The 13,240-nt window shown below is 50.5% G+C and overlaps 5 protein-coding genes across 5 annotated transcripts; 4 read left to right on the top strand and 1 right to left on the bottom strand.

Moving 5' to 3' along the window:
- Positions 1–179: 179 nt before the first annotated feature.
- On the top strand, positions 180–2,112 carry LOC9647523 (tubulin alpha chain). The gene is made up of 4 exons (XM_002980194.2): positions 180–272; positions 646–880; positions 944–1,314; positions 1,456–2,112. Exons 1-4 carry the CDS (start codon positions 180–182, stop codon positions 2,110–2,112), a joined length of 1,356 nt encoding a protein of 451 aa, XP_002980240.2.
- Positions 2,113–2,487: 375 nt separating this feature from the next.
- On the top strand, positions 2,488–4,464 carry LOC9647524 (tubulin alpha chain). Its single transcript, XM_002980195.2, has 4 exons — positions 2,488–2,580; positions 2,954–3,188; positions 3,252–3,622; positions 3,764–4,464. Exons 1-4 carry the CDS (start codon positions 2,488–2,490, stop codon positions 4,418–4,420), a joined length of 1,356 nt encoding a protein of 451 aa, XP_002980241.1. The 3' UTR covers positions 4,421–4,464.
- An 84-nt stretch (positions 4,465–4,548) lies between these two features.
- On the top strand, positions 4,549–8,137 carry LOC9647525 (SCY1-like protein 2). Its single transcript, XM_002980196.2, has 14 exons — positions 4,549–5,169; positions 5,221–5,325; positions 5,380–5,490; positions 5,550–5,729; positions 5,786–5,912; positions 5,974–6,035; positions 6,086–6,172; positions 6,228–6,314; positions 6,394–6,507; positions 6,575–6,703; positions 6,753–6,815; positions 6,873–7,034; positions 7,085–7,203; positions 7,269–8,137. The coding sequence occupies exons 1-14, from the start codon at positions 4,678–4,680 to the stop codon at positions 8,029–8,031; spliced, it is 2,601 nt and encodes an 866-aa protein (XP_002980242.1). The 5' UTR covers positions 4,549–4,677; the 3' UTR covers positions 8,032–8,137.
- A 52-nt stretch (positions 8,138–8,189) lies between these two features.
- On the top strand, positions 8,190–9,237 carry LOC112349948 (chromosome partition protein Smc-like). The gene is made up of 3 exons (XM_024685250.1): positions 8,190–8,212; positions 8,268–8,496; positions 8,558–9,237. Exons 2-3 carry the CDS (start codon positions 8,271–8,273, stop codon positions 9,235–9,237), a joined length of 906 nt encoding a protein of 301 aa, XP_024541018.1. The 5' UTR covers positions 8,190–8,212; positions 8,268–8,270.
- A 1,460-nt stretch (positions 9,238–10,697) lies between these two features.
- On the bottom strand, positions 10,698–13,234 carry LOC112349949 (pentatricopeptide repeat-containing protein At1g62910-like). Its single transcript, XM_024685251.1, has 2 exons — positions 11,135–13,234; positions 10,698–10,886 (listed from the first exon to the last, which is right to left on the bottom strand). The coding sequence occupies exons 1-2, from the start codon at positions 13,232–13,234 to the stop codon at positions 10,698–10,700; spliced, it is 2,289 nt and encodes a 762-aa protein (XP_024541019.1).
- Between the last annotated feature and the right edge of the window lie 6 nt (positions 13,235–13,240).

The following is a 13,240-nucleotide window of genomic DNA, read 5'->3' on the forward strand; positions in this document are numbered from 1 at the left end:
CAAACAGCTCCCTGCCAGGTAAGTATAAAAAGCGAGCCGCGAGCGCGACGAGCTTTTAGGGAGATCTCGTTTGCTCTTTTTCGATCCATCGCCCGTCGATCAAGAGCTTCCGTTCTTGTTTTCCTGCTTTAGATTCCAGCATTCTTTAGTGCATCAGCTGCTAGAGAAAGCATAGAATCATGAGAGAGTGCATTTCGATCCACATTGGGCAAGCTGGAATCCAGATTGGGAATGCTTGCTGGGAGCTTTTCTGTCTAGAGCATGGCATCCAGGTTGATTGCAATCCATCTTTTCTGTTGTTTTTCCTCCCTTTTTTCGTCTCTCTCTCGTTTATTTTTCTCCCTGACAAAATGAAGTGTTTTCGGGCTTTAGCTTTTTTCTCTGCAATTGTTTTCTTTGCAGTTTTGTGTGAGATGTTTCGTTTTTCTTTCAACGTTTTATGTTCCCTCGCTCTTTCTACTCGTTTTTTTTCTTGAGAAGATGACTATTTTCCCTTCCAGTTTCTTTCCTCGCTTCGAACACTTGTATCTTATCTCTCTGCTTCTTTTGTTTACCTTTGTGCTTGAGAAAACTTCGAAAGCTATTAGCTTATAGAGCTGTACATCATGGAGGTGACTAACCGGTTTCTTTTATGGACGTTTGCAGCCCGATGGACAGATGCCGAGCGACAAAACTGTTGGAGGTGGAGACGATGCTTTCAACACGTTCTTCAGCGAGACTGGAGCGGGAAAGCACGTCCCTCGGAGTGTTTTCCTGGACCTTGAGCCGACAGTGGTGGACGAAGTCAGGACTGGAACTTACAGGCAGCTTTTCCACCCCGAGCAACTTATCAGTGGCAAGGAAGACGCCGCAAACAACTTTGCTAGAGGTCATTACACAAGTAAGATTGCACACATCTTCTTTGAAATCAAGTTCTTATGGTTGTGTCTTCTGTGCCTCGCAGTTGGAAAAGAGATAGTCGATCTTTGCCTTGACCGGATACGAAAACTTGCTGACAACTGTACTGGTCTTCAAGGATTCATGGTCTTCAATGCTGTCGGTGGTGGAACCGGCTCGGGTCTGGGCTCTCTTTTGCTCGAGAGGCTGTCAGTAGATTACGGGAAGAAGTCAAAGCTCGCGTTTACAGTGTATCCTTCTCCACAAGTCTCCACGGCCGTGGTGGAGCCATACAACAGCGTTTTGTCAACACACTCGCTGCTGGAACACACCGATGTTGCCGTGATGCTCGACAACGAAGCCATCTATGATATCTGCAGAAGATCACTCGACATCGAGCGTCCTACGTACACGAACTTGAACAGGCTCGTCTCGCAAGTAAGTAGCTACACTCTTTTTCCTCGATTGCTGAAAGTCATTTTAAGAAGTAGAATCTAGTTTTACGACGATTTTCTCGGCTTCTTTTCGGCTTGATGTTTGTTCATACGTAAGTCTCATTTGGTCTGCTTCTTATTGCAGGTGATCTCATCCCTCACAGCTTCACTCCGCTTTGACGGGGCTCTCAACGTCGATCTCACCGAGTTCCAGACCAACTTAGTCCCTTATCCTCGCATTCACTTCATGCTCTCCTCCTACGCTCCGGTCATCTCCGCCGAGAAAGCTTACCACGAGCAGCTCTCAGTGTCCGAGATCACAAACACAACCTTCGAGCCGGCTTCGATGATGACGAAGTGTGATCCGCGGCACGGGAAATACATGGCCTGCTGCCTCATGTATCGAGGAGACGTGGTTCCAAAGGACGTAAACTCGGCCGTGGGAACCATCAAAACGAAGAGGACGATCCAGTTCGTGGACTGGTGTCCGACCGGATTCAAGTGTGGGATCAACTATCAGCCCCCGACAGTGGTTCCAGGAGGAGATTTGGCAAAGGTCCAGCGCGCGGTATGCATGATCTCAAACTCGACAAGCGTCGGAGAGGTTTTCTCGCGGCTGGATCACAAGTTTGATCTCATGTACGCAAAGAGAGCGTTTGTCCACTGGTACGTCGGAGAGGGGATGGAGGAAGGAGAATTCTCGGAAGCTCGAGAGGATCTGGCCGCGCTAGAGAAGGATTACGAGGAAGTTGGGGCGGACTCCACCGAGGGAGAGGGCGAAGACGAGGGCGAGGAGTATTAGAGTGGTAAAGACGAAGCCCCTTCCCGCTGGCTTTTCCTGTTTAAATTCAAACGCGGGGATATTCTATGTTCTTTGGGCGGGAACTTCTTTTGCTAGGGCTTAGGGTTCCTCGGTGGCTATGCCGGCTGACAGTTCATGGGACAGTTCGCGGTTGTCGGCTGAAAGGGGCGGTTACTGCGTGATCCCCCCCCCGCGCCAAACAGCTCCCTGCCAGGTAAGTATAAAAAGCGAGCCGCGAGCGCGACGAGCTTTTAGGGAGATCTCGTTTGCTCTTTTTCGATCCATCGCCCGTCGATCAAGAGCTTCCGTTCTTGTTTTCCTGCTTTAGATTCCAGCATTCTTTAGTGCATCAGCTGCTAGAGAAAGCATAGAATCATGAGAGAGTGCATTTCGATCCACATTGGGCAAGCTGGAATCCAGATTGGGAATGCTTGCTGGGAGCTTTTCTGTCTAGAGCATGGCATCCAGGTTGATTGCGATCCATCTTTTCTGTTGTTTTTCCTCCCTTTTTTCGTCTCTCTCTCGTTTATTTTTCTCCCTGACAAAATGAAGTGTTTTCGGGCTTTAGCTTTTTTCTCTGCAATTGTTTTCTTTGCAGTTTTGTGTGAGATGTTTCGTTTTTCTTTCAACGTTTTATGTTCCCTCGCTCTTTCTACTCGTTTTTTTTCTTGAGAAGATGACTATTTTCCCTTCCAGTTTCTTTCCTCGCTTCGAACACTTGTATCTTATCTCTCTGCTTCTTTTGTTTACCTTTGTGCTTGAGAAAACTTCGAAAGCTATTAGCTTATAGAGCTGTACATCATGGAGGTGACTAACCGGTTTCTTTTATGGACGTTTGCAGCCCGATGGACAGATGCCGAGCGACAAAACTGTTGGAGGTGGAGACGATGCTTTCAACACGTTCTTCAGCGAGACTGGAGCGGGAAAGCACGTCCCTCGGAGTGTTTTCCTGGACCTTGAGCCGACAGTGGTGGACGAAGTCAGGACTGGAACTTACAGGCAGCTTTTCCACCCCGAGCAACTTATCAGTGGCAAGGAAGACGCCGCAAACAACTTTGCTAGAGGTCATTACACAAGTAAGATTGCACACATCTTCTTTGAAATCAAGTTCTTATGGTTGTGTCTTCTGTGCCTCGCAGTTGGAAAAGAGATAGTCGATCTTTGCCTTGACCGGATACGAAAACTTGCTGACAACTGTACTGGTCTTCAAGGATTCATGGTCTTCAATGCTGTCGGTGGTGGAACCGGCTCGGGTCTGGGCTCTCTTTTGCTCGAGAGGCTGTCAGTAGATTACGGGAAGAAGTCAAAGCTCGCGTTTACAGTGTATCCTTCTCCACAAGTCTCCACGGCCGTGGTGGAGCCATACAACAGCGTTTTGTCAACACACTCGCTGCTGGAACACACCGATGTTGCCGTGATGCTCGACAACGAAGCCATCTATGATATCTGCAGAAGATCACTCGACATCGAGCGTCCTACGTACACGAACTTGAACAGGCTCGTCTCGCAAGTAAGTAGCTACACTCTTTTTCCTCGATTGCTGAAAGTCATTTTAAGAAGTAGAATCTAGTTTTACGACGATTTTCTCGGCTTCTTTTCGGCTTGATGTTTGTTCATACGTAAGTCTCATTTGGTCTGCTTCTTATTGCAGGTGATCTCATCCCTCACAGCTTCACTCCGCTTTGACGGGGCTCTCAACGTCGATCTCACCGAGTTCCAGACCAACTTAGTCCCTTATCCTCGCATTCACTTCATGCTCTCCTCCTACGCTCCGGTCATCTCCGCCGAGAAAGCTTACCACGAGCAGCTCTCAGTGTCCGAGATCACAAACACAACCTTCGAGCCGGCTTCGATGATGACGAAGTGTGATCCGCGGCACGGGAAATACATGGCCTGCTGCCTCATGTATCGAGGAGACGTGGTTCCAAAGGACGTAAACTCGGCCGTGGGAACCATCAAAACGAAGAGGACGATCCAGTTCGTGGACTGGTGTCCGACCGGATTCAAGTGTGGGATCAACTATCAGCCCCCGACAGTGGTTCCAGGAGGAGATTTGGCAAAGGTCCAGCGCGCGGTATGCATGATCTCAAACTCGACAAGCGTCGGAGAGGTTTTCTCGCGGCTGGATCACAAGTTTGATCTCATGTACGCAAAGCGAGCGTTCGTTCACTGGTACGTCGGAGAGGGGATGGAGGAGGGAGAATTCTCAGAGGCTCGCGAGGATCTGGCGGCGCTAGAGAAGGATTACGAGGAAGTCGGGGCGGACTCGACCGAGGGAGAGGGCGAAGACGAGGGCGAGGAGTATTAACCGGCCTCCCGCTGATTTTTAAAAGTTTGAATTCACATATATTGTTTTTCAAATTTTAAGAAGATTCGTTTAGGGCGATGCCGATTCTTTTCTTCGGCCCCGGCTCGATTCCAGTGAGCCCGGTTTTAGAGATTTTTAGGGTTCTAGCGCTGGAGGAAGGTCGCCGGGCGCTGGCGCCGTGGAATGTAAGCCGGAGCTGGGATCGCCGCATTGGTATTATGCTAGATCGCCGCGCAGGTGATCGGTAGATCCACGCAATGGCGCTCAACATGAAGAGCCTGACGCAGGCGCTTGCCAAGACCGCCGCGGTGATCGAGAAGCACGTCCAGAGCACCGTCCAGGAGGTGACCGGGCCCAAGCCGCTCCAGGATTACGAGCTGGTTGAGCAGATCGGGTCGGGAGGTCCGGCCCTTGCGTGGAAGCTCTACTCGGGACGGCCAAGGAACAAGGCCGAGCACGCTCACAATCCTGAGGTCTGTGTGTGGGTTCTAGATAAGAAGCTCTTGTCGGAGACGAGGCAGAGGATTGGAATCACCAAGGCGGCAGAGGATGCGTTTCTAGAGGTTGTGAGGGCTGATGCGGGGCAGATGCTCAAATTGAGGCATCCGGGAGTTCTTCGAGTGGTCCAGGCGCTGGACGAGAGCAAGACGGCAATGGCGATGGTGACGGAACCAATCTTTGCGGCGGTCGCGAATGTTCTTGGCAACTTGGAAAACGTTTCAAAGACACCTAAAGAGCTCAGAGGCTTGGTACGTATGCTGTTTCTTCTATAAGTGAAAAAGAGTAAATCTTCTTTGCAGGAGCTTGGGCTCTTGGAGATCAAACACGGACTGCTCCAGCTAACGGAAACTCTGAGTTTCTTGCACAACAATGCGCAGCTTGTTCACAGAGCCATATCACCCGAGGTAGGCTGTGCATCACAGCAGCTTCTCATCAATTAATTCGGTTTTCTTCCGCAGTCAGTTTTTATCACATCCAGTGGATCCTGGAAGTTCGGCGGGTTTGGATTCGCAGCGACTGTAGAACAAACTGCTGCTGAAGCTGGGGCGGGAGCATCTTTTCTCTATCCAGTACGTGTAACTCATACCAGTTTGCGTGAGAAGTGCTCATTGAGTATCCGTGTCTTCAGGAGTATGATGTGGACGAAGTTGTGATGCCTCTGCAACCACCATTGAATTATACCGCGCCAGAGCTAACGCGAAGTAATGGGAACCCGGGATCATGTTCTGACATTTTCAGTTTGGGATGCCTTATATACCATCTCCTGTCTCGTGAACCTTTGGTGCTGTGCAAGAACAATCTAAGAGCGGTAAGGCCTCCAAGCATTGGCAGGTGATGTGAATGTCTAATCCATATGCTCTGCAGTACAAGGCCAAGGTACAGTATCTGGCTAGTGCAAGCTTTTCAAAGATTCCTCCCGAGCTTGTACATGATTTGAAACGTATGCTGAGCCCGGCAGAGCTTTCCAGACCAACTGCCTCAGAATTCACTGGTACGCGTAGGTTTTTCTTGATAACCGTGATACCGATTTTTTCTCTCTGTTATTCATCAAGGTTCCCCATTCTTCCGAGAAGATACAAGACTGAGAGCACTAAGATTTTTGGATCATATGCTTGTAAGTTACTGCTACTGTTTCGAAGAAATAACCAACTGGGATGGTTATAGGAACGAGACAACATCCAGAAATCTGACTTCTTAAAAGCGCTTTCAGGCATGTGGACGGAATTCGATCCTCGTGTGCTCCGTTACAAGGTTTGCAGTCATACCCACGTGCGAATCCATGTTTTACTAACAGTTTGTAAGCCAGGTATTGCCGCCGCTTTGTTTGGAGCTGAGAAATGTGGTCATGCTTCCGATGGTGCTGCCAATGGTTCTTACAATTGCCGAGTCTCAGGTCTGTTTCCTTTTTTTTTTCCTATGTTGTAAAAGTATATATATCGAGTTCACCTAGGGAGCTTAGTATACTGCTGCAGGAAAAGGCTGATTTTGAATCCTCGACTCTTCCAGCATTGCTCCCTGTCTTGAGCTCAGCAACTGGCGAATCTCTTTTATTGCTGGTTAAACATGCTGCGTTATTGATAAATAAGGTACAAGGTACTCTTGTGCACTTTTAAAGGTCTTTTGCCTTAAGCTTGTTCTTTTCACTTGTTCCAGGTTACCTCAGAACATCTATCGACGAGTGTTGTTCCAATGCTCGTTCGGGCATACGATGATCCAGATGCGAGGATGCAAGAGGAAGTGTTAAAACGTACAATTGGCATTGCGAAACAAATAGATTATCAGGTGGGTGTGTCAGCATCTCTTCTGGTAACCTCGTCACACTGGCTTGCAGATTCTTAAGCAGTCGATCTTACCCAGAATACACGGCCTGGCTTTGAAGACAACAATAGCTGCGGTAAGACTTTATGGTTTCTTTGAATTTTTCTTTTTCACACCGTGTTCCTTTCTGCAGGTTCGCGTAAATGCACTTTTGTGTCTGGGTGAGCTTGTCCCTCGACTGGATAAAAACTCATTCAAAGAAGTTTTACAAACATTGCAACGATGTACCGCTGTGGATCATTCTGCTCCAACTCTAATGTGCACCCTGGGGGTTGCCGATGCCAGTTACAAACAAGTACTGTCTTGTTTCTTGCAAAGTTTACTGGACTCACTGCCTTGTCACAGTTTGGCGTGGAATTTGCTGCCGAACATTTGTTACCACTCTTGACACCACTATTGACGGCTCAACAGCTCAATCTCCAGCAATTCACGAAGTACATGCAGTTTGTGAAAGAAATATTGAGGTTCGCCAATCATTTCAATGCTATTCTAGGGACCCGCAGTTGATAACAAGCTTCCTTTTCGGCAGGGAAATTGAAGAGAAGCGGGGACTCAAGGATGGCGAGGCAGCCAAAGAAGGGATCAGTATGAACGGAGGGCCCGCGTCAACCAAGGGAAACAGCTGGGACGCGGACTACTGGAGCTCGGGAGTTTCCAAAACGCAGGCGATTTCTTCGGCCACAAAATCTGAGCAAGTTGCCGCCATCTTCTCTTCCGCGACAACAACACCAGCAGAGAGTTCCATTTTCTCATCCACGACAAAGCCAGAGAAGCCTGTCTCGCCAGACTTTTCTACTCCAAATGCCAGGCCTCTCAACGAGAGAACTCCGACGCCAACAATTTCAGGGGGCATGCCTCTGGACTGGGAGTGGCCACCGAAAGCAGGCACAGGCACGGTTGGAGCTAGCACCACTCAAAGCTTCTCGTCCGGGGCACCAGACGTGAGCAGTTCCTTTGGAGACGATTTCGATCCATTCGCAGATTGGCCTCCGCGAAACAGCTCTGGCAACGCGGTATACGGAGTGGCTTCCTCCCTGAGCAGCAGCAGCAGCATCAGCAGCATCAGCATCAACAACAACAAGAATCACAACAACAACGGCATTGCTACCAAGCTGGACGATTTCTTCTCGTCGCCAGGCCAGTCTCAGCCGCCACTCAAGCTCGCGCCACCGCCACCTCCAGCAGCATCGTCAGGGATGAGGGGCCGAGGAAGGAGTTCTCATTCTCTTCGCGGCGGCATTGGTGCTAACTCGAGAGCCTCGTTGAAGCAGCAACAGGATTTGTTGCAATAGCAGGTCGCTTCTTTGAAACTTGCGGAAAAAGTTTGACCTGTTTGTCCAAGAACTAAGAACCCTAAAAACAGAGATCAACGGTGAGGATTTGCCATGTGCTACACTATATAATGTTAACTTCTCCGCTTCTAGGTTTAGGTCGGCGCTTGGAAGGTGGCGCGGCAGGGCCAGTGCATCCAAGGTATGATCGCGCCGCGTTTTCGCTACTCCTTCTCGTGCCGCGTTTTCGCTACCAGGCAATGGCGACATCCGAAGAGAAGCCCGAGGAGGAGGCTCCTCCTGTTCCCGGTCCCGACGAGATCGTGGTGCTTATCCAGTACACGGAGAAAGATCTCACATTCGCTCATCTGGCCAAGAAGAGTGCGAAGGCTCATGATGTGATTGCTGCTTGTGCAGTCAAGGCTGCGAACATGATCTCAGCGGCTACTGGCATTGACCGGAAGGACCTCACACTGTACCCACCAGGTATGTAGTCCTTGCGAGATCACACACATTGGTAACTTCATTTTTCTATTGTTTTTTTCAGCTTTCCTCAATGCGGACAGGACTGTGAGCCAGTGGGCTGCGATTGCCCGTCCTCCTACTCTCATTGTTTCAACGTTGAAGAAGAAGGGCCTTGTTGCCCAGAAGGAGAGTCTCAGCAAGCAGTACAATGCTTCTCTTGATTTTGTGACCTCGCAGCTCAAGAATGCAGAGGACGCAAAGAAGGATGTAGAGGACGCAAAGAAGGATCTGGAGGGCAAGTTAGAGACCAAAAACAGGCAGCTGGCCACTCAGCTGCAAACTAAGAACAGGCAGCTGGCCGAGAAGACCACACACGTCAACAATCTCGAGAACCGGGTCGAGCAACTTCGTCAGGACTTTCAAGCAGCCATGAGCCAGCAAACCCGCGAGATCCAAGCTTTGAGGGTGGATAGCCAGGTTTTGACCCGGAAGGTTGAGGTTCTGACCCAGCAGAATGAGGTTCTGACCCGGAAGGTTGAGGTTCTGACCCGGAAGGTTGAGGTTCTGACCGAGCAGAATGAGGAGCTCAAGCAGCAGAGCTTACTGCTCTCTACAGTGACTCAGCAGGGCAGGGCTCTTGCTGATGCAAATCAGGTTCTCACAAATGAGAACCAGGCAACACGTGCTGAGGTGGCAGCCTTGATGAGCAGGGTGAACAAGCTGGAGACATACATCTATGGTGCTGATCGTGTCCTTCAGTAGCGGTTCTTTGGGCTAGAGGTGGGTTGGCTAGACCGTTTATTTCTTTTTGGGCAGTGGCAGATAAACGGTGGGACTTTTGATGATGTAAATTTCGATCGATCGCGAGTTTAATCTTTTGGTTGTGCAAAAGTAATCTCCTTTCTCCAGCATCTCCGCCAGCTGCTTCTCGCCCTCGTACACGTTGGGGATGCTGAAGACGATGTTGTCCCGAGTGACAAGGGCTGCCAGCCGAGTCTAGTGAAGCCACAACCTCGGGCTTTGCAAGGCCGGGTGCGATGGTGGTGACGATCCTCGCCAATCCTTCTTCAATGCCGTGAAAAGAGTATGTACGTGAAGCCATTCTCGTCCTCTGTCTTCCGAAAGAGCTGGATCGCCTGTCCGTCCTGGCAGTAGCCATTTTGCACGCGGCTCTCCTCCAAGACCTCCAACTCGAGAAGAACAGTCACTGGTGCACACACGTCAACTCTTTGGAATTAAGTCATCTTTTCCTTCCCTTGAGAACTTTGCAAGCCTTTTGCACACCTGTAAAAACTTAAAGAATACAACCATAACCAGATCCATATTTTATATACCTCTCTTTTTCACGCCTTCCACGAATGGCTTGTACGCCTTGATGGCTGCCTCGCACAGAGCGTAAAATCCAAAACGCGAACTCTTGCCAAGACATCGGTCAAGGTTTCACACGAGATAACTTTCCCTTTGCCATGTCCACCTCGACTCAAAGCATGAACTTTCACGATCCAGATGCTCGTCTCGGCTTGCGACATTGTAAACTGCAAGTTTTGCTTGTCTTGGCGGCCTTTGTTTGCTTTGCTATAAGTCTTCCTTGCAGATTCGGGATGCTATGAGATTTGTTGAGGTGGTTTCGAATGAACCCGAAAAAGATGTGGTGGCGCACACTTTTGTCCAGCTTAGCAACTCACTTCAGCACATTTTCCAGCACCTCTCACAGTCTCGGTCGCGACTTTTCACCTTACTCTGACCTTGTAACCCAACAGCTCATGGATGCAAAGGGAGTGGCGAAGAAAGAGTTGGAAGGCGAGCTGAGCACGAAAACTATTTAGCTCGAATGACTTCAACAGTCGGCAAGGACAATTTCGAGTAGTGGCTGACAGTATGAACCAGAAGCAGGAGATTGAAGGCTTTCAGTAACCAGGTTGAAGCGATAAGTGAGCATATCAAGATGATCAAACAGGAGAATGAGGAGATCAAACAACAGAATGAGAATCTCAAGCATCTTACTCGCAAGATTCATGTCCTAAGTGAGCAATGTCAACGAGAGTGAGAAGCAGGAGAAGGAAACCTGAGTAGCTTAAGTTATGTTGCTATTTTCTCTTCATTGATATGTAGCAATGCATTTCTATCTTCTTAAGCAAAGCTGTTTGGCAATCCTCCAGCAATTTGCTTTTCTCACAGCCTTATTCGTGACAGCTTTCTGCTACACATGAGATTAGAAACGATTACGGTCGCTTGTAGAACCCAGAAGCGGGAACTTCCAAATGAGGAACCTTGATCACTCCGTACACCATCTTCGTCTCTTGGGCCATGGGGCGCATTGCAACACCATGAAAAGCAACATTAAGAACCACAACCAAGATTGCGACCACTATGATCTGCAGCTTCTTCATCATGGTGAATGAATCCTCCTCCTTGCGAATGAATGAAGACACTCACATTTTTTATAGGGACTAGTTTTGCTGTGTGTACGAAAGTAAATGTGCATGACTTACTTGTTTGACTGACTAAGTCGTAGTCAAAGACACTGTTCTAGTTAGTCAAACACCAGAGTCTAGTCCACGACACTGCTTCAGTCAAACTTTCAGTGTAACAACATCTAACCCAAGCAAAAAGAACTTTAAGAAGAAAAATTCCTGTTATTTCTTCGTTTCTTTCGTGCCTCGAGCTCTCTGATCACGTCACCGATCAAGTCGTCAGGCACAAATCCACTATCGATCATCTCCCTGAGAGCTTCTTCCGCGTCATCTTCAGCTTCTTCTTCGCTTTTCTCTTCTCGATACTGGTGCTTGCAAAGCCCGTCGACGATCGTAGCACACATCTCGCTGCTGGGAATGAATCCCAGCGAGATGAGCTGCTTGAACAGCTCGTGCCCCTGGAAGATCTTCCCGGCCTTGCACAGCGCCTCCACCAAGATCTCGTAAGAGTTCACGTCGGGGATCCGGCCGCTCTCGATCATCTCCTGGAACAAGTCCTTGGCATCGCCCAGCCGTCCCTCGCCGCACAAGCGCTCCAAAAGAATGTTGTAAGTGGAGACGCTCGGGAGGAGCTCCTGCTGCTGCGAGGATTTCATCTCCTCGTACAACCCCCGGGCCTCGTCCACCATCTTCATCTTGCACAGCATCTCGATCACGCACGAGAGATCCACGGACGTGTAGCCAGCCGCTCGCATCTCCTTCACCAGCTCCAGCGCCTCGACAGCGTTTTTCCTCCGGCAGAGCTCCCTCAACAAAGTCGCATACGAGCACTGCAGAGGTCTGGAGCCTCTGGAAGCCATCGTCTTGAGTAGCCGGACGCCATCTTCCACCTTGTCCCCCACCACAATCCTCTTGACGAGCTGGTTGATAGATCCCGCCGATGGCAGCGGCAAGTCCCTGTCCACGAACTCGTCGACGAGCTCCAGAGCCTGCGCTACTTCTCCCCGTTTCGTGAAAGAGTCCAGCATCACCGACGCGATGACAGCATCCGGCTTGCACCCTTGCTCCATCATCCTCCGGAAGAGCCGATAAGCGTCGCCGTATCGACCAGCCTTGTCCAGGCAATCGACGAGCGAGCTGAAGCACACAACGTCCGGCTGGAGCTTCTTCTCCAGCATCTCCGCCAGCAGCTTCTCGCCCTCGTAGATCTTCCCGACTTTGCAGAACGCGTTGATGAGGATACTATAGACGACGTTGTCCGGTGAGCAAGACTTCTGGATCATCTCCTTCTTCACCACCATCGCATCGTCGACTCTCCCGGCCTTGCACAGCCCGAGAATGTACGTGCAGTACGTGACTAGATTCGGCTCGCAGCCCTTCTCCTTCATCTCCAAAAACATCTCCCTCATCTCCTCCACTCCATCCTTCTTCTTCAATCCCGTGAGAAGAACGTTGTAAGCGTACGTGTTTGGAGGACAACCATACTCGCCCTCCATCTTCCGGAAGAGCTGGATCGCCTGCTCCATCTTCCCTCCATCCTGGCAGTAGCCATTCAAGATCCCAATGCATGACCCCAGCGGCGGCGCCACCTTCCTCCGGATCATCTCCTCGAAGAGCTCCACGGCCTCGTCAAAGTATCCATACTTCGCGAGGCCGCAAACAATGTAGCTATAGCTCGAGGCCTTGGCAGTGAATCCTCGAGCATGGATCTCTTGGAAGAGATCGAAGGCCTCTTTCACCCTGTGATCCCTTCCCAGGCCCTCGATGAGCATGAGATACGTCGCGAGCTCCGGCACGACGTTCCTCTTTTGCATTTCGCGAAGCACACCAATCGCGTCGATGGATCGCTTGCCGCGGCAGAGGCCCATCATGACGCAGAGATAGGTGGCGAGATTGGCCGTGGTGGAGGCCGGGAGATCGCGCAAGAGCTTCACGGCGGCATCGAGATCCCCGGCCTGGACGTAGGCGTTAGCGAGGATTCCATAGCTGGAGGCATCGGGCGGGGCGAGACTCTTGAGCTGGGAGTCGAAAATCCCGTGCGCTTCCCTGTGGCGGCCGTTCTTGATCAGCGCCACGAGCAGCGCGTTGCAGGCCTGGAATCCATGGCGAAATCCGGGCAGGCCGGACGCCCACGCGAAGCATTGGAGCGCGGCATTGGCGCTGGGAGACCTCTCGAGCGCCTTGCCCAGCGAGAAGGCGCTGGGCACAAAATCCAGCCCCCGTAGCGACGCATCTGGATCCCTGCTCGACAATGCCGCCAGCAGCGCCGCGCAGTGCTGCGAACCCTCGGGCGCTGCCGCCGACCTGGAGAGAACCGCGAGCGATCGCAATCCCCTTCTCAGCATTTCCCC

Source organism: Selaginella moellendorffii, unplaced genomic scaffold (assembly GCF_000143415.4).
Source record: "Selaginella moellendorffii unplaced genomic scaffold, v1.0 SELMOscaffold_44, whole genome shotgun sequence".
Taxonomy (NCBI): Eukaryota; Viridiplantae; Streptophyta; class Lycopodiopsida; order Selaginellales; family Selaginellaceae; genus Selaginella; species Selaginella moellendorffii.